Source organism: Taudactylus pleione, unplaced genomic scaffold (genome assembly GCF_031769625.1).
Source record: "Taudactylus pleione unplaced genomic scaffold, aTauple2 ptg000478l, whole genome shotgun sequence".
Classification (NCBI taxonomy): domain Eukaryota; kingdom Metazoa; phylum Chordata; class Amphibia; order Anura; family Myobatrachidae; genus Taudactylus; species Taudactylus pleione.
In genome coordinates, this window is record NW_028284880.1 from 1,032,810 (window position 1) to 1,053,405 (window position 20,596).

At 46.1% G+C, this 20,596-nt stretch overlaps 1 protein-coding gene across 9 annotated transcripts in view; it reads right to left on the bottom strand.

Annotated features, from left to right (window-relative positions):
- The window catches only part of LOC148503018 (uncharacterized), a 127,801-nt gene that overhangs the window by 103,726 nt on the left and 3,479 nt on the right, over nucleotides 1–20,596 (bottom strand). For 2 of the 9 annotated variants that reach the window (XR_015869945.1, XR_015869943.1), the window contains exon 2: nucleotides 14,098–14,169. The exons of 6 other annotated variants lie outside the window; for them this stretch is intronic. Coding sequence is in view for 1 of the 3 variants with exons in the window: in XM_088449024.1 (XP_088305150.1) it covers nucleotides 12,468–12,509; nucleotides 14,098–14,169 (114 nt within the window). In the remaining 2 variants the exon portion in view is untranslated. Of the gene's footprint in view, nucleotides 1–12,467; nucleotides 12,510–14,097; nucleotides 14,170–20,596 lie in introns of all 9 variants that reach the window. One more of the 9 variants, XM_088449024.1, reaches the window with a different exon arrangement.

A 20,596-nucleotide genomic window follows, 5' to 3' on the forward strand; every position in this document is an offset into this window, starting at 1 on the left:
ACACACACACACACACACACACACATGTACACATACTCACCTATGTAACCCTGTAGCATCGGTCCACTTGTCCGGTAAAGTATCCATAGGGGACCTGTGAAAAAAAACATACTCACCATCTCCTATGCGAGGTTCTGTCCTCTTCGAAAGTAGGCATCCCCGGACTTGGCAAAAAAAAAAACGAAAACGCGATCCACGAACTTAGTACCGTTCTATAGAACGGTACTTCCCGAATGAGAGCTTAGCGGCGGGGTATCACCATGGAAACCCCGCTGCTAAGCGTTCATTGGCTGAGAGAGGCCATCTCCCGTCTCTCTCAGCCAATGAACGCTCCCTCCATTGTAGTCAATGCTGGGAGCCGCAAGGTTATTAAAGTTTACCCTGCGGTTCCCACCATTGACTACAATGGAGGGAGCCGTTCATTGGCTGAGAGACGGGGAGATGACCTCTCTCAGCCAATGAACGCTTAGCAGCGGGGTTTCCATGGTGATACCCCGCCGCTAAGCTCTCATTCGGGAAGTACCGTTCTATAGAACGGAACTAAGTTCGTGGATCGCGTTTTCGTTTTTTTTTTTTTGCCAAGTCCGGGGATGCCTACTTTGGAACGAAGAGGACAGAACCTCGGCATAGGAGATGGTGAGTATGTTTTTTTTCACAGGTCCCCTAGGGATACTTTACCGGACAAGTGGACCGATGCTACAGGTTACATAGGTGAGTATGTGTACATGTGTGTGTGTGTATGTATGTTTAAATAAACTTATACTGTCACGGTGTGTGTGTCCTGTGTTTTTTTAAACATTTTTTTTACAGGTGAACTACAGGTACTAGTGGGCCCCTTAATGCCCTGCATGCTGGTACTTGTGGTTCTCCAAGTACCAGCATGCGGGGCAGGCTAGCTGGGACTTGCAGTTCTACTTGTAAAGACAATGTTTGATATTCTTTATTTACACCACACCACACAATCAACCCGCCACCCACCGCCACCAGGGGTGGCGGGGATAGCCCCGGGCTATCAGCCTGGGCCTGGGGTGCCCTGGAGAGGGTGACCCCTTTATTGGGGGGGTCCCCAGCTCTCCAGGGATCCCCGGCCTGGGCTGACTAGCGGTCAGGGTTGATGCTGCGGCTGGGGGGCCCGGTGAAAGGGCTCCCCTGGCTGTGGCATCAGCCCCCCGCTAGAAAAAGTCCAGTGCTGGTTCTGGAACATACAGGGGAACCCTACTCATTTTTTGTCCCCTATATTTCCAGAACCAGGACCGGATCAGAGCCCAGAGCTGGTTGCGCAGAATACAGGGGACCCCTACGTCGTTTGTCCCCCGTATTTTGGCAACCAGCGCTGGTTCTGACTAGCCCGGTGCTGGTTGTGCTTAAGTACAGGGGACCCCTACGTCGTTTGTCCCCTGTATTTAAGCACACCCAGCACTGGGTTACTAATGCCCGGGGCTGGTTGCTCTTTTTTGGGGGGGTGCACGCCATTTTTTTCTTTTTTTACACAGGTTTTTTTTTTTTTTTTTTACCACAGCAGCACAGACGGGTCTCACGGACCTGTCATTGCTCTGTGCCAATCACACAGATGCATGTAGCACGGATCTCCCGGGTTCGTGCTACATGCAAATGGGCACCATAACGCTGATTGGCTTCCTGTCTGCCACTGCAGTGCCACTCCTAGATGGGCCACGTGTTTGTGCCGCCCCCTTGTGTCGCTTAGCATAGTCATCCAGCTTCCTCGGTACAACCTTTTGGCCTAAAAACAATATTGTGAGGTGTGAGGTGTTCAGAATAGAGTGGAAATGAGTGGAAATTAATGTTATTGGGGTTATTAATAGCGTAGGAACAAAAAAAGGCCCATTTATGTGATTTTAGCGGGTTTTTTTTATTTTTTAAGAAAAAATCCAGATCCAAAACACAAAACCCAGAACCCAAAACACGGAAGGGTGGTTTTGGCAAAACCAATCCAGATCCAAAACACGAAGAAAGATCCAGATCCAAAACCAAAACACAAAACACGAAAAGTGTCCGGTGCACACCCCTAATATATACCTAACCAGAACCTCCCCTCTAGTGCCTAACCCTAGCCTCCCACCGCAGCCTAACCCTAGCCTCCCACCGCAGCCAGACACTAACCTCCCACCGCAGCCCGACACTAACCTCCCCCCGCAGCCCGACACTAACCTCCCCCCGCAGCCCGACACTAACCTCCCCCCGCAGCCCGACACTAACCTCCATATGCAGCCTAACCCTATCCTCCCCCTAGTGCCTAACCCTTACCTCCCTACGCAGCTTAACCCTAACCTCCCACGTAGCCTGACCCTAACCTCCCACCGCAGCCTAACCCTTACCTCCCACCGCAGCCAGAAGGCCTCCATACATCAGATTGCAATTGCACGATTGCTGTAATCAATCGATTGAATAAGGGAAAGATTTTTATACACAATCGATTGCAAATTGCATGATCGCTGCAATCAATCTCTTATGCATGGGGGCCTTAATCCTTACCTCCCACCACAGCCTAACCCTGTTCCACAGCCTAACCCTAACCTCTCACCACAGCCTAAGCCTAACCCTAACCTCTCCCCGCAGCCTAACCCTAACCTCCCCCTAGTGCTTAACCCATTGATGACATTCTGGCAATGGCGACATGCTGCCTGTTAATTTATTAACAATGCTGACATAACTGTCAACACTGTGCTGTCGATATTAAAAATCTCAACACTGTGAATGTCGACCTAATAACTACATTATGTTAATTAGTAAACTTGTAGATTCTTCATTCACTAATTTAAGAGAACATTTATTAAGTCCTGTACTGCAATCAGAGTTCCTTCTCCTAATAGCTGTAATATTACAAATGCAGAAATCACTCAGTATGTGCTTAGCCTTATAATGATGTTCATATGTCACATACTGTACTGTATGTCAAAATGTTCTGTCGTTTGCTGTAATCGGAAAAAATCCTGCTCAGTATGATAACTCCACTTCGCATCGGCCAAACTGTTTACATTTTCACTTTAATCTTTTTAAAGAATATCCACACACGTACTGACAATCACACGCAGAATTAAACCTCACAAATTATGACACATACCGCACATTCTAGTACGGTTACTATGGGTTTGTGTGTTTTTAAATGTATGATGAATAAAGTTTATTTTTATTTTAACAATTAACTTACTACTCCATGAATTTATTCTCTCAATTTTCGGGTAAGAAAAATCATCTCTATATAGCCTGAGTTGGGTGGATGAAGAAACCTTAACATGTTTACCCCCAGCGGTGCTTATGTAAGCATTTATTTAATTAGATTTGATGTTTCTCTGATTGGGGTGATGTTACGGTCTATCCGTGGAGCACTCCATCTTCTAGAAACTATTTGGGCACTAGAAAAACACCAATATCATCTGTCTGCACGTGTATGGTGAAGAATTTTACCAATGTTACACCATATTTTTCTCTTCATCTTAAATGAATATATTGTTGGAATTGGAGGACTAGTCTATATGAAAATCCATCATGTATTGGAACAATCCTTAAAACACTTTGACAATACGTGCGCTATCGGACGGATCCTGTTTGAGCTACCTTGCCCATAACAAAGGAAACTAAAAAGAAAGCATGAAAGAAAAAAAACAAACAATGATCCTACCTCTGTGATTGGCTGAGTGGTAAACGGGACTGCTCCTGGTTGGCTATGCGCCAAATAACTTTTGGAGCTCACCGGGGATCAATTCATTTTGTGCCACATGCTCTATAGCGCTTCAAATCGATCACTACCTAGGTTTTTTATTTTTATTCCTCCTGGATTACAAGTTTCCCATTGGATTATTAGGAACCAAGAAAGAAAACCTATAGGTAAATATTTAGCCAGTACTCTAAGGGGTCTAGTTACTAAGCAGTGTTAGGAGACAGAGTGAAAAGTGATAAGGTGCCAGCCAATCCGCTCCCAACTGTCATTTTTCAAACACAGCCTGTGAGATGACAGTTGGGAGCTGATTGGCTGGCACCTTATCACTTTTCACTCTGTCTCCTAACACTGCTTAGTAAATAGACCCCTAAGGGAGAGTTGTATCTAACCTTGGAGAGAGATCAAGTGTAGAAAGATGAAGTACTAACCAATCAACTATTAACTGACATTTTACAGGCTGTATTTGAAAAATGACAGACAGGAGCTGATTGGTTGGTACTTTATCACTCTCCACTTTATCTCCATCCAAGTATTGATACATCTAACCCTATGTGCTGTACAATTCCACTTCTAACAGCATATATAATGGGGGCCGGGGTCACAATTTGGTCCCACACCTCAATACCTCTCACCTGGATGCCTGCACCCCTGCCCTGGAGTACAGTGCCCGAAGTTGGCAAGTATCATTTTACCATTCAGTTTGGTCTTAACTGAAGGTTTGCTAACACCAGATGCTGTTGAGTTTGACTCTCCAAACCACAGTATGATACATTAGTTTAAACCTGAAAGCTGCTTTTGACGTGTGGTGGTTGTTGGACAGCACAATAAACCAGCCCCTAATACATTTTGCCCAATTTCTTCTGTTTTCATATACCTGGAGCCTTTCTCACCCATACGAACAACTGAACATCAAGCAGTAAATGTGCAACATATATGACTGTATGTAACTACATAGAAAATTGTTGTACCATATATACTGTACTATATGCTTAATGCTAGTTATAATAATAGAGAAATTATAGATAATTGTAAAATAAAATTGCAAAAATTCTCTGGATGCTTTTAAGGTTCCATCAATTTCTTCATCCAAGTAAATTACTTTCAGCTTTCATTGGTCTTAAAACTGATGCTTTGTAAAACATAGAGCACTGGATATGTACAGTTTGAAGCATGTACTATAAGGACATGATCACATTACGTGTATATACATGTTTGTGTACGCAGTAATGGCTCTACAATACAGACTCAGATATGAAGGCAAAGACAACAGTAGCCCAAATCATCCTTATTGATATTAGGTTACATTATGTCCTTGTGGGTATCTCACTTTTAAAGAGCGTGTAGACTTTTAAACACATCTTCTTTTCAGTGTATTGAATGCTATATCTAGGCTTTATTTTGGTAGGTATTCAGTACAACTTCCACCTAGTGAGTTCCAGTATTTGAAGAGGTTGTAGTAGAAAATGGAACTTTACATGTAGCCTCAACGTTGCCTAATTTGTCTTTCTCCCGTGTCATGAAATCCAGCACCTCTATGTCATATGTTGACTGAAGCCTCAAGAACTTACGCCAGCAGTTGTGCACCATGACTTGTGTAAGTTGTTGTAAAATTTCTATCATATGATATCTTCAATTACATTCTCTAGATGAGGTTCATGACATCAGAGGTGGACAGAACACGTAATATAAAGGCTACATACAGTAGTTAATGTGGGTTACCCAAAGCATCCCCAGTAAGTGGAGCAAGATTCTACACAGACCCAGAGCAGAGTGATTGACAGGAAGTGCCATTTGTGGGTGGTGATAAGGGGGGTGGGTGTTCGGGTGAATGCAGGCATGCCAGTACGTTGCAATGCCGTTGCAGGGCCGTGCATAAATTATCCACTGCATGGCCATAAGCAGCCATAGCACTGATAGCATGCGTGGCTGATAGCAATTTCTGAGTAAGGTCAGGGCTTGTGCAAGTGTGCATATAGGTCCGATGTTAGCGATTGTTTCGCTATGTTCCCCTAGTATACGGATGTGAGTAAGGGGAAGTGGGCGTCCTTATGTCTGCCTATTCTCTCAACATGAATGCAAACATTTAAATAGCACCACTGATATTAGTAACTGCTGTGCGTGCGTGCGTATAAGCAGAATTGTGATCCATTGTGAATCTGGCCCTGTGTTGTTTATAAATGTAAAAAAAAAAAAAAAGTAACATTTTCCATATAAAATGTAATCAAATATTAATCTCCCCCATGAATTCTTTCCCACTTTATAAATCCAAAAATAATATTTTATTCTGCAGTAGTCCAAATGGAAATACTGTACATATAGAATTTCCAAATAGAGGGCAATAAATGATGGGAAGTTATTGCTGCAGATGGACCAGCAAGGAACAGCCAAGAATGGGATAAGAAAGACAGACAGGCAGAAGTAACTGCAAGTTTATTAGTTGAAGATAAATTCTCATAAGATTTGGGACTATTACAAAGGGACATGTGGGATGTATTACAGAAAATGCACGAAAGATCCAGTTTAAAAAGAAAGCCGTTTCTTCTGAGAAATCTATGCCAAAAGATAAAGGAAAGTGCTTGCAGGAACATGTAATTGGAATGCTACAAACAATAGTGCAACTCTGATTAATGAGCAAGGCCATAAACTGTAACCACCTGACTTCTATGCAGTTTACCTGATTAATGCCCTGGTAACAAGAAACTCATACATAACATGAAAAGTGGCCCTTAAAGAGAGAAATAAAGTAACAAGAGCATGTTTCAGATGCAAAAAACATGGACATATATAAATCACAGCAATAGAAAATTGTCCGTAATATACCAGACTCCAAGCAAAAAGTTAAAGACACACTCACTGACACCTGTACAAATCAGTGTAGTAAAACTTTGAAAGCAACATAAGGTGACTGTGTCCCATTGTTGGTGAATAGATAAGGGGGCCAGAAAGTCACAGACATATCTTCACAGAATTTGACATGCATCATCAAAAAAAATAAAAAATCTGTATTGCAGATGGAAGTACAGTAGTATGTCCTCTGAAGGAATTGGGCATCCTATACTTATGTGCTCCAATACAAAGGGGAAAATCTGCCATTACCTGTAAATGATGGCCTATATGACCTTACTTTACTTTGAAAGGCAGTCTATTGTCTGCAAGGTGCTAAAGGACTTACCATCAAAATGTCAGTGTTTTTTTCTCAATGTTAGAAAGGTGACAGGTAGGGCCAAAGAAGATGAAAACTTGTATTGTCAAAAGGAACATGTGAAACTAAGCACATGAATGCATTCACATTCAAAAGCAGGAACTGACGAAGGATCTCGTACTATCAGTTTATAAGGCATAGTGTTGCATAAAAGTCGCAAGATTAAAGGTTCATAAAATAAGTAAGATCACAGCCTTAAGACCAAACAATCTCTTACACATTTGGTCCTATGATATTACCCAGACCAGGAGGCAACAGATCCATACTGTAGTGACTTTTACAGATGGCTATTCAATATATACACTAACTTAGTGAAGTACAGGTTGAGTCTCCCATATCCAAAATACTTGGTACCAGGGGTATTTTGTATAACGGAATATTCCGTATTTTTGAATAATTGCATATCATAATGAAATATCTTTGGAACACGACCCAAATATACACATAGAATGCATTTATGTGTTATATACACCTTATACACACAGCCTGCAGGTAATTTTATACAATATATTCAATAAATGTACACAAACTTTGTTTGAACCACAAATACATGAAATTCATTTATGTTTCATATACACCTTATACACACAGCCTGAAGGTCATTTTATACCATATTTTTAATAATTTGTGCCTTAGACAAAGTTTGTGTACATTGAACCATCAAAAGGTTTCATTATCTCAGTCATGCAAAAAAAAAAATCCGTATTTCGGAATATTTGGATATGGGAGACTCAACCTGTACAAATATGAAGCATTGGAAAAATGACAGTACTAGTAACAAGTTTTAGCAAATCCAATCACATTGCGAAGAGAGAATGTAGATCAATTTACAGGGTATAAAATAAAGAACTTCTAAAGTCAACACAGCATCAAAAACTAGTTCCATAAACAGCAGAGCAAAATGAAGTTGCTGAAAGGATGAACAGAAAACTGACTGAAATGGTCAGCTGCATGGCTGAAAGGATCAGATGAATTATCCGGAAGGTACTGGGGTGAAGCAGCAACCACAGCTACTTACTTGTAAAGAAACGATTATTCTCCATAAATGGCGAATAAAACTCCATTTGAACTTTGGGATGGTGAGAGACCTAGTGTAAAACACATCCGAGTTTTTGGGAGCAAAGCATTTGTTTATTTGTGGAAGGGATTCTTGTTGATTGGCAAAGAATCCTGGATGAAACAAGAGACAAGGGGGGAGATGTACAAAGCCCAGAAACGGTATCAGTGCACGTTATGTGCGCTGATACTGCTTCTCCCCGATGTATGATCGGGGGTCTGGGCGGTAAATGACAGGGGCGCTGTGCGCCCCTGTCATTATCAGCGCTGCTATCTACAAGATAGCAGCGCCGACGGCAGGGCCATGTACGAACGGTCATAACGCATGACCGTTCGGCCGGCTGTAGCTGCCATTATCGACAGCTACAACCTGGCGCTAGCCTATCCCCACAGCAGGGACAGCGCTGTCCCTGCTGCGGCGTCTGCCGGCTCCAGGGCTCCACGCGGGGATCTCGCGATACTTGCAAGATCCCGCGCATGCTCAGTGGAGCCGGCCGGGACAGAGACACAGCGCATCAGCACTAGGCTGATGCTCTGCTGTCTCTAGAGGGTAGTGCCAGATGGGGGAGTTAACGCTCCCCCTCTCCGGCCGATGAGATGTTTATACATCTCATCGGTAGTGCTTCCTGCTTCGCCTCGGTAAAGAGGCAAAGCGGGAAGCGTTATAGCGGCACGTTAAGTGCCACTATAATACATCTACCCCAAGGTGACTTTCAGCAACAATGGGACTTTTGTTGAAGACGTAAAAATTTTTTAATGACCTCACTAGACACAGATGACGTTAACGAACAACAGACAGACCACCAATACATCTTCTGAACAAATGATTGAGTTCAGTGTAGAGCGGGTACCATACAGTAGATGAGAACACAAAATTATGAAAATAGGGCGAAGTAAGTCTTTCTAGAGGGTAAAACAAGGGTAAACTACAGTCCATGAAGGACAATCAAACCTGAATGGCCAGAAGGGAGAAAAGGTATCAAAGTTAGGTGTTACACAGATTGCACAGGTGACCGGTACAAAGTAGTCAGCTGGACTTATTGTGGCACAGAAACAAATGGGAAGGTTAGGGTTATGCTGTGGGAGGGCTGGGTTAAGGTTACAATACTCACTGAAATTCGCTGGGAGTCCTCTGCCGGTATTGTGATCCCGACGGTCACAATGCCAACTGCGGAATCCTGCCGGTCACCACTGGGATTTCTTACCCAAACTCCGGGCATGAGCCACGTTCCTGGTGACTTCCTTACCGCTCATGTGCAATTCTCTGGGAAAATGGCGGCTGTGCATCTTCTCTGTGATTTTGGCGTCTGCTGCAGTGCCAACGCACACCCTGCACCCATTGTAGCTATGCCAATGTGTGTGACATCATTGAGGGTAGAATATGAAGTCATTGGGATGTGGCCAGGCCTGGAAAGGTTTGACGATCAATGCCAGATTGAAGTCTGTAGGGGGCCCCAGGGCAACTATCATATTGGGGGCCCCAGGAAAAAAAATGTAAGCTTTCACCACCCCCTCTTGTTCTCTATTTTGTATGAGCCCCTCCCCCCACAACCTAGTCTCATGGACCTATCTGTCCCTTACCAGACCACTCCTCCAGTGTCCACTAAATGGTGCTACTGTACATCTGCGACCATGCCAGGAGAAGGGCCCAGGAACAGGTAGCGTTGGCGAGTGGGAACTTGTATCATGTTCTGGCTGTACCTGAGTTTTGGGGCAATGGTTGCAGTCATGTGGGGGCCCGCTATGCAGGGGGGCCTGGGTCACTGCCCCAGCAGCCCTACCTATAACCAGGCCCCGTTGAAGACTGAGCGTTTCCTCTACGTCTTTGTCTGCTCTGAGTTTATTCTTCGCCTGCACAGAGGAAACAAAAAACAATTTCTAACAATTTGTTCCTTGTGCTGGGCCCAATTAAGTAACAAGAAAAAAGCCTTGAGGCTAGCGTCCCTTTATAAAACAATCATCTTATGTCTCTCTAACAATTTTAAGGGACTTTCTAGAGGTCTGAATGAGCCTTGTCTGATAGATATATATAAATATTGTGCTATTATTTAGAGTGCTTGAGACAGAATTGACCCCTTGCTTTCTCGTTGCTGAGTGTACAATCTAGTCAAGCGTGCCCTATGGAGCTTTAATCTTATTCCTGCAGAGATGTACTGATTTTTTTTCATTGCTTGTGCTTACTTGCTGGTGCTTTGTAGTGGAGATGGAAAATAGATCATGCACAGTATTCTCTGGGTTAACCAGTGTGAGATTGGGGTCTCTTATTTTTTGTCTATCTGAAGTCTATCTGGGTCATTTACTGAGCAGCACATTTAGTGTTTTGCAGACATTTACATTGGTGTCTGCAGAGTACGTACGTGATTTCTGTCCCCTTCCCAAAAATGGTCAGCTGTACAGGAATTGCAATGTAAGTGAGAAACGCCCCTCCATGGGTGCATAATCTACAAGCGAGTCTCAGCTACATGTCAGCTGTACATTATACGCCACACATTGGGGGAGAAGTACTAAGCCTGGGAGAGTGATAAAGTCCCAACCAATCAGCTCCTGTCACTTTACAGGCCGTGGGCTCTTTTTACTAGCAAGCTTCATGGTTAGTGATCATTTTCTTTTGCAAACTCGCCATGTTTTTTTTTAATCATTTTTCAGCTTGTATGTATTAATCATTGTGTTGTCTTAGAGCGCTAATGTTTCTCTGCCTGTCTGCGCTATTTTTCTTATGTTAGAAGTGCTGACGGTGTTTTTTTTTTTTTTTTCTTGATGCGCCTGCGCAGTGTGTATTCCTGGCCGGCTACACTGGGTCCCATTTGCCCACCAGCAACCTCCCTTTTTGCAGCCCAGCGCACGCTGCTGTGAGATGGGCTGGGGAAGGAGGCCGCTGCCTCACAGGGGAGGAGCGGCTGGGGGTGAAAGGGGGGGCCGCCGGCTGCTGCTGCGGGAGGGAAGAAGGGGAATGGGATTGAAATACCGGCGGTTCAAATCCCGACAGCGGATGCCCGACAGGATCAAGATCCCGACAGAAGCAGGTACGTACCCTAACCTCCACTGTCCCTCCCTAACCCTCATTTAGTGGTGCCTAACCCTAACCTCCCCCCCAGTGCCTAACCTACCCCCAAGGGTGCGCAACCCCCCCAACTTACCGCTCCCTTGACCCAACCCTCCCGGGGGGATGCCTTACCCTAACCTCTCTCTGGGGGTGCCTAACCCCCTAGGGGTGCCTAACCCTAATCTCCCCCCCAGAGCCTAAACCTAACCTACCCCCAGGGTGCCTAATACCCCCTTACCGCTCCCTTAACCTAACCCTCCCGGGGGGGTGGCTGACACTAACCTCTCCCTTGGGGTGCCTAACCCTCCCCCCTAGGGGTGCCTAACCCTGCCCCCTAGGGGTGCCTAACCCTAATCTCCCCCCCAAACTTAACCCTAACCCCACTAGACTCCCTAATCCTAACCCTCCCCCCCCCCCCCGCCTTCGCGGCTAACGCTAAGGGCACCCCAGACTTACCTTAATTTGGGATGTCGTGCTCGGCGTTCCGGCATCGGGATTATGATAGGCGTCGGTATTTCGATTCCTATCATAAATCCCTAGCTGGCATTCCGCTGTTGGGATTGTGTCACATGGCTGCGTCCCGAAGAAGGGGGGTCTGCAGTTGATGCAGTAGGGAGGTAGGGGCCGGCGTCGGATGCTGATGTGGGAGGGGTCTGAAGGGGGGGTCTGCAGCTGATCAGGAGGGTGGGCGGGGGGGGGCATTGGCTGCTGCTGCGGGAAGGAAGAAGAGGGGGTCTGCAGCTGAAGCGGGAAGGTGGAAAACGGGACCATCTGCTGATGCTGCAGCGGAAGGGAAGGGGGGGGGTCTGCAGCTGTTGTGGAAGGGTGGAAGGGGGGGATGCTGGATGCTGCTGTGGGAAAGAAGAGGGGGGGTCTGTGGAATGAAAGGGGCAGAGACTGGGAGGGAAGAGACGCAAAAGGAGCTGCAGCCGTGAATTATGGGCAAGGATGCAGATGCTGCAGCCTCCAGCCCTTACTTGCAGGCATTCAGCTCCCTCCTTCCAGGAGGGAGCTAAATGCCTGCAAACAGTGGTGGGCGTGGCCGGGCAATGGGTCCATGTTTGGGGCTGGGCCAGGGGTGGAGCTCCAATCAGCCCCAACTGTCATTTTTCAAACACAGCCTGAGATGGCAGTTAGGAGCTGATTGGCTGGCACCTTATCACTTTTCACTTTTCCTAACCCTGCTTAGTAAATAGACCCCTTAGTGTATACCCAGCTTTAGTTTTAACCGTCCTAACCTATACATTGCCTTAACAGAGATCGGTGCTCCCCTCCCAAACTCTGGAATTCAAGAAAGCCTTCGCATGTATAATTTATACAAACAGAAAATGGGAACACTGTACTATTTTGAGGATATTTGGATAGCTGCAAATATCCTCAAAATAGTACCTCGCAATGCAGTACCTTGTATGTATGGCAATAGCTTAAAGCAACACAGCACAGAAATCTTCCACCTGCTGTACCTGTAATAGGTCTGCTAGACTTACTGTTAGCCAGGCCACGCAGACATAGTAATGCTGAATAATGACCTAATGTGAAAAAATAAAATAAAAAAATAATTTCACTTAAATGATAATCAGGCAACTTACTAACTATTCTCACTATTATTAACTTCTCTGCTGCCACCTGTTAGTTTAATAATTGCTTACAGTGTTTCCTAACAGTAATAATAGTGACCCACATTTTAGTACAGTACATTCTAAGAATATCTATCCTCAAAACTTTGCTCTTTAGCATGTAGATTACCTGGAGCAATTATTTCTGGTGTTTTTCTCACTGGGGTTGCAATGGTTTCAGCACTCTTAGACCATCGGGTAGAGTGTATCCTCTGTTGTATCGTAATAACTCATCTTTCTGTACATAAGGGGCAGTTTTGCTTACAGGTGGAGTTTGACGCCAGGCATGTGCCGAGACGTTTAGTAGGTGAGAGTTAGAAAAAATAAAGAGTGCAGTACAGTATACTGCAATAATGTGACCTACAGTAAGTGTCACATCTTGCCAGGCTGGTACTGGGCTATGTTATGATTTCATCAAAGAGATAATCGCAGGAAAAAACAAAGACAGAATCTGCGATACATAGAGATCTAGCTTTGTCTGCTTGGGGAACTTATGTCTCATGGTGCTTCATAACTAATTGCATGGGTCAATGTGCAATGACCTAAAGCATTCATGCAGCAATTATTGTTGCTTTGATCAATCTATGAAAAGTTGCACAGTGGAAGCAAACGTCTGGTTGGGTGTTATTATAGAGACAGAAGTAAATCACATTTCTATACATTTGATAAACCAGGAAGTGTAAAGTATACCAGCTATTCCCGGTCACAAAGTGTATAGGAAGCAGGGACGGCTTGAGGGTCGTTCTAGCAGAGCGGCTGCATGAGGATGCCAAGCCATAGGGGAGGATGCTGGGGCATGGGACCGGTCAAGACTGGTGGGCCTAGCGGCAACTGCTGTGCCAGCTCTAGCTTCGAGCCCAGGCAGCGCTAAGCTCTTATGAGCGGCTCACATGGCCGCCTGGCTGTGACCTATGGTGACGCGACACTGACATCATAGGTCACAGGGGTGTATCTAGGAGTCCAAGCGCCCCTGGAAAAGTAATGGACTGGGGTGCCCCCCATAATTTCTGAATAATTACACTCTGTACTTATAATGTCTTCACAGCCAGCCCCCATGTTTCATCAGTCAGCCCCCCTTCTGTCTCCCCAGCCAGCCCCCATGTTTCATCAGTCAGCACCTCCTTTCTCCCCAGCCATCCTCCTTCTGTCTCCCCAGCCATCCTCTTATCTCCCCAGTTAGCCCTCCTGTCTCCCCTGCCAGCACCCATGTTTCTTCAGCCAGTACCTCCTTCTGTCTCCCCAGCCAGGCCCCTTTCTGTCTCCCCAGCCAGCCCCCCCTGTTTCTTCAGCCAGAACCTCCTTCTGTCTCCCCAGGCAACACGCCTTCTGTCTCCCCAGCTAGCTCCCATTCTGTCTCCCTAGCCATCCTCCTTTTCTCTCCCCAGCCATCTCCCTTCTGTCTCCCCAACTACCCCCTTCCTGTCTCCCCAGTTAGCCCCTCTTCTGTCTCTCAATCCCTGGGCACCCACGTCCAACCCCTGCAGCCCACACAGATACATACCATATCTTCTGGCTGTGGCTGGCTCTGCAGTGCAGCGATGCATCGTGCGTGACATCATGTCGTCAAGGGCGCCTTGTGTAATAAAAAAAAAGGGTATTCATTACTGGTACGTACGATGCAGCCACCAGGAGCATACCCGGGACTCCAGTCCTGGCCGGCCCGTCCTGATTCTACACCCTGGCCACGGGTGGCACCTCCGGACGGTGCCCAGTGTACTCGCCCAGTAACCCTGGCGAGTGCCATCCTGGCCAATGGGTAGATCTGCCCCTGATGATAGTTCACTCAGCCACCTACACAGTGCTCTGCAGTGACTTTCTCACTGAGGCTGCAGCCTGCAGGGCAGGGAGGGTCTTATCTTCTGCTACCGTCAGGTCAGTCTGCTGTGGGGAGCTGGAATAATTAACGTGTATTTAATTTTTTTCCTGTGGGGGACAATGTATTTGTTTTTTTCCTGTGGGAGCCAATATGTGTTTTTATTTGCTGTGGGGGCCAATGTATGTACCGTATATACTCGAGTATAAGCCGAGTTTTTCAGCACATTTTTTGTGCTGAAAAAGTACCCCCTCGGCTTATACTCGAGTGAAGTGTGTAGCGTTGACCGGACGGAGTTCAGTCAGCGCTACACAGCACAAACACACAGCCGCTGGAGCCGGCAGCTGTGTGTTTGTTGTAATCAGTAGCTGCCGAGAGTCTGTCAGACTCTCAGCGGCTGCTGCTGCTCCCACTGCGGGAGCCATCTTCCGGCTCCCGCAGTGGGTAATGGGAGAGACGTCATGAGTAATGACGTCTCTCCCATACAAAGCGGCCGGAGGAGCTGATAGCGGCGGGACCAGGAGCTGGAGTTTCAGGTAAGTGATTTTTTTTAAAATTCTTATTACGTCTCTCTCTACTGGGGGGGGGGGGGACACACTACAGGGGGCACTAACAGGGGTTATTACCACTGGGGGAACTACCAGGGGGGGATTACTACAGGGGGCACTACCAGGGGGGGATTACTACAGGGGGCACTAAAAGGGGGAGGGGGGATTACTACTGGGGGCACTACCAGCTGCTGCCATTTCCCACCCTAGGCTTATACTCGAGTCAATAAGTTTTCCCAGTTTTTTGTGGTAAAAGTAGGTACGTCGGCTTATATTCGGGTCGACTTATACTCGAGTATATATGGTATGTTATTATAGATATGCCCCTGGCTTTATTACAGAGTGTTAATCACTATTATATCAACATTGGTACTTTCAATGGCTGCTTTTAATTTACCTATATAGGAACACTGCTACTAAAGATAAAATGTCACAGTTTATTCCTTCATTGAAGGGTCTTTGTTTACAATATCATATAAGCAATACATCCCATCAGTGTTACTGCAGAAACAAATAAACCTCTTTCCAGGAAAAGTGATTATGAAAGAATTGATACCATTAATTGTCTCCTTTATTCCAAGACCTAGAGATGGTCTGAAAAGGGCAGCTTGAGTTGTGAAGTAGTAATGGTTTAATTCATTTAATTAATGATCAAGTTATAGAGGAGGGGAAAGTTGAAATTGAATGTTAAATATTGTCAAGGTTAAGTGGGCGGCCTGTATCGTGAGGATAAGCGGTGAAGGTTAAGTGGGTGGCTTATATTGGTGAGGATAAGTGGTAAAGGCTAAATGGGTGGCTTTTATTGGCGAGGATAAGCGGTGAAGGTTATGTGGGTGACTTGCATTGGTGAGGCTTATCGATGAAGATTTAGTGGGTGGCATGTATCGGTGAGGATAAGCGGTGTAGATTTAGTGGGCGGCTTGTATCGGTGAGGATAAGCGGTGAAGGTTAAGAGGGCGGCTTGCATCGGTAAGGCTCATCGATGAAGATTTAGTGGGCGGCATGTATCGGTGAGGATAAGCGGTGTAGATTTAGTGGGCGGCTTGTATCGGTGAGGATAAGTGGTGAAGATTTAGTGGGCTGCTTGTATTGGCGAGGATATGCGGTGAAGGTTAAGTGGGCGGCTGGCATCGGTAAGGCTCATCGATGAAGATTTAGTGGGCTACTTGTATCGGTGAGGCTAAGTGGTGGTTTCGGCTTCAATACATTAATGATAAACTACAGTATGTTGTAATGACTTAAACTAATTAGAGGTTCTGTGGCCTTTGCCACCTATACACTGGTCAATTCAATTCGGCATCCAGTTTAACAATAAAAATAAATAAGACCATTCTCAGCGGTTATAGTGTATTACACGAGATCGATTCCTCCCTTAGATTCCATTGCTACCTTATTTGCAAACATCACAAAATGAAAACTGTAACCATTACTATTAGTGGACAATAGGCCACGTTTTCATGGCTTAGCACTGGCTTTGAGACATAGTAGGCAATAGGCCTATGCCAATAGGCCACGTAGATCATATATCAGCCAGATCCACAGTCATGTGTGATGTGGCTCTTTTCATCCAATGCAGGGTATATAAACTCACTCATTAGTGGCATCAATCTCATCATTGAGGAAACTACTGCAGCCCCTAAATTGCTTAAGAGGCTGGGCTGCAGAAGACAGGATGTACAAACAGCCCCTTCACAATCCTCAGGCAAAGTCTTGACAAATAATCTGAAACACTATGAGGCGACTTGCTGATTTTATTTCCCCTTTAATGGGTTCTGAAAGACTACTGAGGTAGGGTTAAATTACTTACCTGCAGGCATCGGGATTCCGACCACCAGCATTGTGTACACTGAGAGCCTTATTCAGCAGTGCACGCTAATGCACTGCTGAACGCAGATTCCCGATGATGGGGAATCTGCGCAGGCAGATGACCCGTTCTGCGATCCAGCAGGGAGACTGGCAGCAGACTGGCAGTGATTGACAGTCTGCTGCCTTTTCTGGGGGTGGAGGCGTGTTGCCGCCGTTGGGGGGAGGGAAGAAGCCAGAATCTTTCGGCTGATGGAGATTTCCTGGCTTCTTCAGCTCATCTGCAGCGGTGACACGCCTCCACCCGCATGGGTCACCTTAGCCGGCTGATGTTCCACAGAGTATACGATGCTGCGTTTGACAACGCAGCTCGGATACGTAATGCAGCGGGAGGCGTGCGAGAAGCTTTCCAATTCCGACTGAAGCTGAATCAGGCCCTGAGATCGCTTACCCAACCCGTCCTTAACCTAGGACAGTGTTGGCTAACCTTGACACTCCAGCTGTTGTGGAACTATATATCCCAGCATGCCCTTCCACAGTTTTAGCATGCCCTAATAGCAAAACTGTAGCAGTGCATGCTGGGTTATGTAGTTCCATAACAGCTGGAGTGTCAAGGTTAGCCAACACTGACCTAGGAGAACAGGATGGAACATCTGTATTGTGCGATCAGCAATTCCCATTGTAGATATCCAGTACCCAGTCTTCATCAATGCGCTTTAAGTGATGAGTCATCTAATGCTGCTGCTGATTCACACCAATCTTCCCTCATGCAGAGCCAGAGCAATATACAGCACTCACAGGGTGTAATGTGGCATTAGCGCAGGTGATTTCTGTCTGTCTCTGACATTCTCGATCACCACACATACAAGTCATGCGATGAGTCACACATAAATTGTCATTTGTAGAATTGACTGAAAGAGCGGGTTCTTTATGTTTGCAAATTTATATTTCAATAGAGCAATACTATAAAAACTCTCCATGTAAGGCAGAGGCAGATGGGGTGGCTGCCTGAACAGCTTCACATTTATTTAGAATAGTAAGCTGTGTCCTGTACTGTTACCTCACCGAAGAACCTATTCAGAATTCCACTAATCCCTCTGATGTAATATTAACACTTAGGAATCTGTGCTATCCCCCCTTCCTTTACAACCTGCAATCCAGTTACAGTTACTTGCTCTGATCTCCCGAATTTCATTTATATTTTTATTATGCTCACTTGAGAACTCCCCCCTCAGTCTCCTCTTGGCTGCCTCTGCTGTATGTTATTTGCAGGTCCGCTGCCTTTTTCATTTATTTATCTACTTTTCCATTAGACTTTGTTGTACAAATCATCTCTTTCCTCCTGGTGGCAGACTTTACGGCTTACCCCCCTCTTCTCAGGAGCTTCACAACAAACAAACATTTTCCCTCCAGTAACTGCCAAAAACTCTTCCCCATGTGAGCCTGCCATTGGCTGACCCTGGAGAGAAAAGAACCCGCCCGTTTGCCTTAACGCTTAGTAGGAGTTCGTACCGAGGGCCTGATTCAGAGAAGGACGCGAATGCAAAAGAGCGATTGTTTGCCATTGCGCATACACATAAGCTGCACTGCGCACGCGCTGTGATTGTCTTGCGATTCCACACACACACAGAGAATCCATGTTACCAATGGTTTTCGCAGACTTGCAAAGTATTACGGATGTGTGTAAGGTAAAGTGTGTGCGTCCTTATGTTTGGCTGCGACGGCATTGCAATCATTAGCATATTTTCGCAGTGAGACTGCGTGCGTCTTCGTAACTACGATCACAATAGCCCTTCGTAATGAATCAGGCCCAATATGCGCTGTGCGGCTGATGAATCCAAATAGTGATTTGACCCAGCGGTGACCCATCGAAACCTCTCCGGGTTTGCTGGTCCCCATTGGCAGGTAAAGCTTATGCCATCCTAAGCTTTTCAACACTTGGTAAATTGATTAAGGCCGCCATCCGCAGACAGGTTTCTCTGGGGTTAGCCTCTTGCTAAGGCTGGTGAAACATCGACATAGGATTTCCCCGGCGAAAATGGCTGCTTTAATGTAGGCTTTTCTCCACTTCATAAAACATAAAATAAAAAAAAACACCAACATACACTTACGTCTATATGCAGATCTGACACTTGCGCGTAATTGCAGCCAGAGTGGCTGAACTTCGGCAAATGATGAGGATAATAATGGTGGTCTCCAGCACCAGCTCGCTACTTATGAAGGAAGAAAGGAAGTCGAATAGTGAATGTGTTTTTTACTGTCAAAACAAATGTTGCAATAATTGTTTTATGCTTATAAAACCTGCTGTATCTGACGCATCCCTGGCCTGACATAAACCTGGCACTTATGGGTTTTTTTTTAGGCCACTAACTCAGCAGATGGGTATAAATATGATAATTTTATATATACGGTTTATGAGAGCTTTTCTTTTGGATGCATATTTGTCCAACTCAGCTTCAGCTTCTTAAAGGGATTAGCACCTTCTCAACACAATTTACATCTCTAAAACCACCTTCTGCTTATCTTACAGTTGCTGAAAAGGAGAATAGTCTGAATATCATTATTAGCTGCTACAGTATGTCTGGTCCCTGCCTGCTTCCTTGCTGCCAGAACAGTTCTAAAGCTAACCAGCAGAGGTCTGGATTGGAACCATGCTCAGTAGGAAATGGGTATGAAATACCATACCATGCGGCCGGCGGTTCGATACCCGTCAGCGGCAGGCCGACATCAGCAGAGTTCCAAGCAGTGGAAGCCCGACAGTGCTGGAAATCCCGATCGTGGATAGGTGAGTATCTACTAACCTAACCCCCCTAACCCTCCTTAGGGGTGCCTAACCCTAACTTCCCCCCCAAGTGCCTAACCCTAATCCCCCCTCTAAGTCCCTAATCCTAAATCCCCCGGGGGGGTGCCTAACCCTAAGCCCCCCGGGGGTGCCTAACCCTCCCTCCCCCTAGCCTAACCCTAACCCTCCCAGGGGGGGGCCTGACCCCAAGTCCCCCCCGGGAGCCCTAAACCTAACCCTCCCCACGCTGCTGTCTGCTCGCGGCGCCCGGCATCACTACGATTGGGATGCTGGGCGCTGGTCTCCCGGCGTCGGGGAAATGCGGGCGTCTACATCTAGATGCCCGGCATTTCACCCTTGCCGGGATATGACAGTCGGGTAGCCGGCTGCCGGTATTTAGGCAGTCGGCTTCCCGATTGCTTCCCCTCAGTAGAACAAATTTTGGGGCCTCCTCAGAAAAGACCCCCTCCAAAATAACACAATAGGGAAAAGGAAAATCTTAAACAAATATTGTTAAAATTATGACCCCCCTCCCTCGCTTAAGTGCCCTTTTTATTCACTTTCAATACACTTTTAATATGTTTGCAGCAGGGTCACAAAACTCAGGTCTGTTGCTAAGCAACAGGTGCTAACGTCATTCATCCAGTGCCGCAGCTGCTTTTCTGCGCTCGTTGCTAGGAAATGGCCCTTCTTCCGCTACAGGGAACAGTATGGCTTCACCACTGCCTACACGCCCCGCAGAGAACTTTTGTTCTTCTGGGTGCTGACTTCCTCACCCCCCTCAGCATGACATCATTCACTCGGGGGGGGGGGGGGGGGTGTTGAGTGACCAGAACAGGATGCCGTAACACCCAGTTAAAGAGCTGCCTCTCCTGTGCACCTGTGTCGATGATAGTTTAGTCTTCTGACCTGTGTGCTGATCCTGTGTTCCCATGAATCAAGCCCTGTTGTGATCTGGACTGTCTTTGGATTCTGCTTCTGTCTCCTGTCCTGTAACTGGACTCTCTTTTGCCCATGACCTGCCCTGACCTTGGTTTTGTTTATTGGGCTTTGC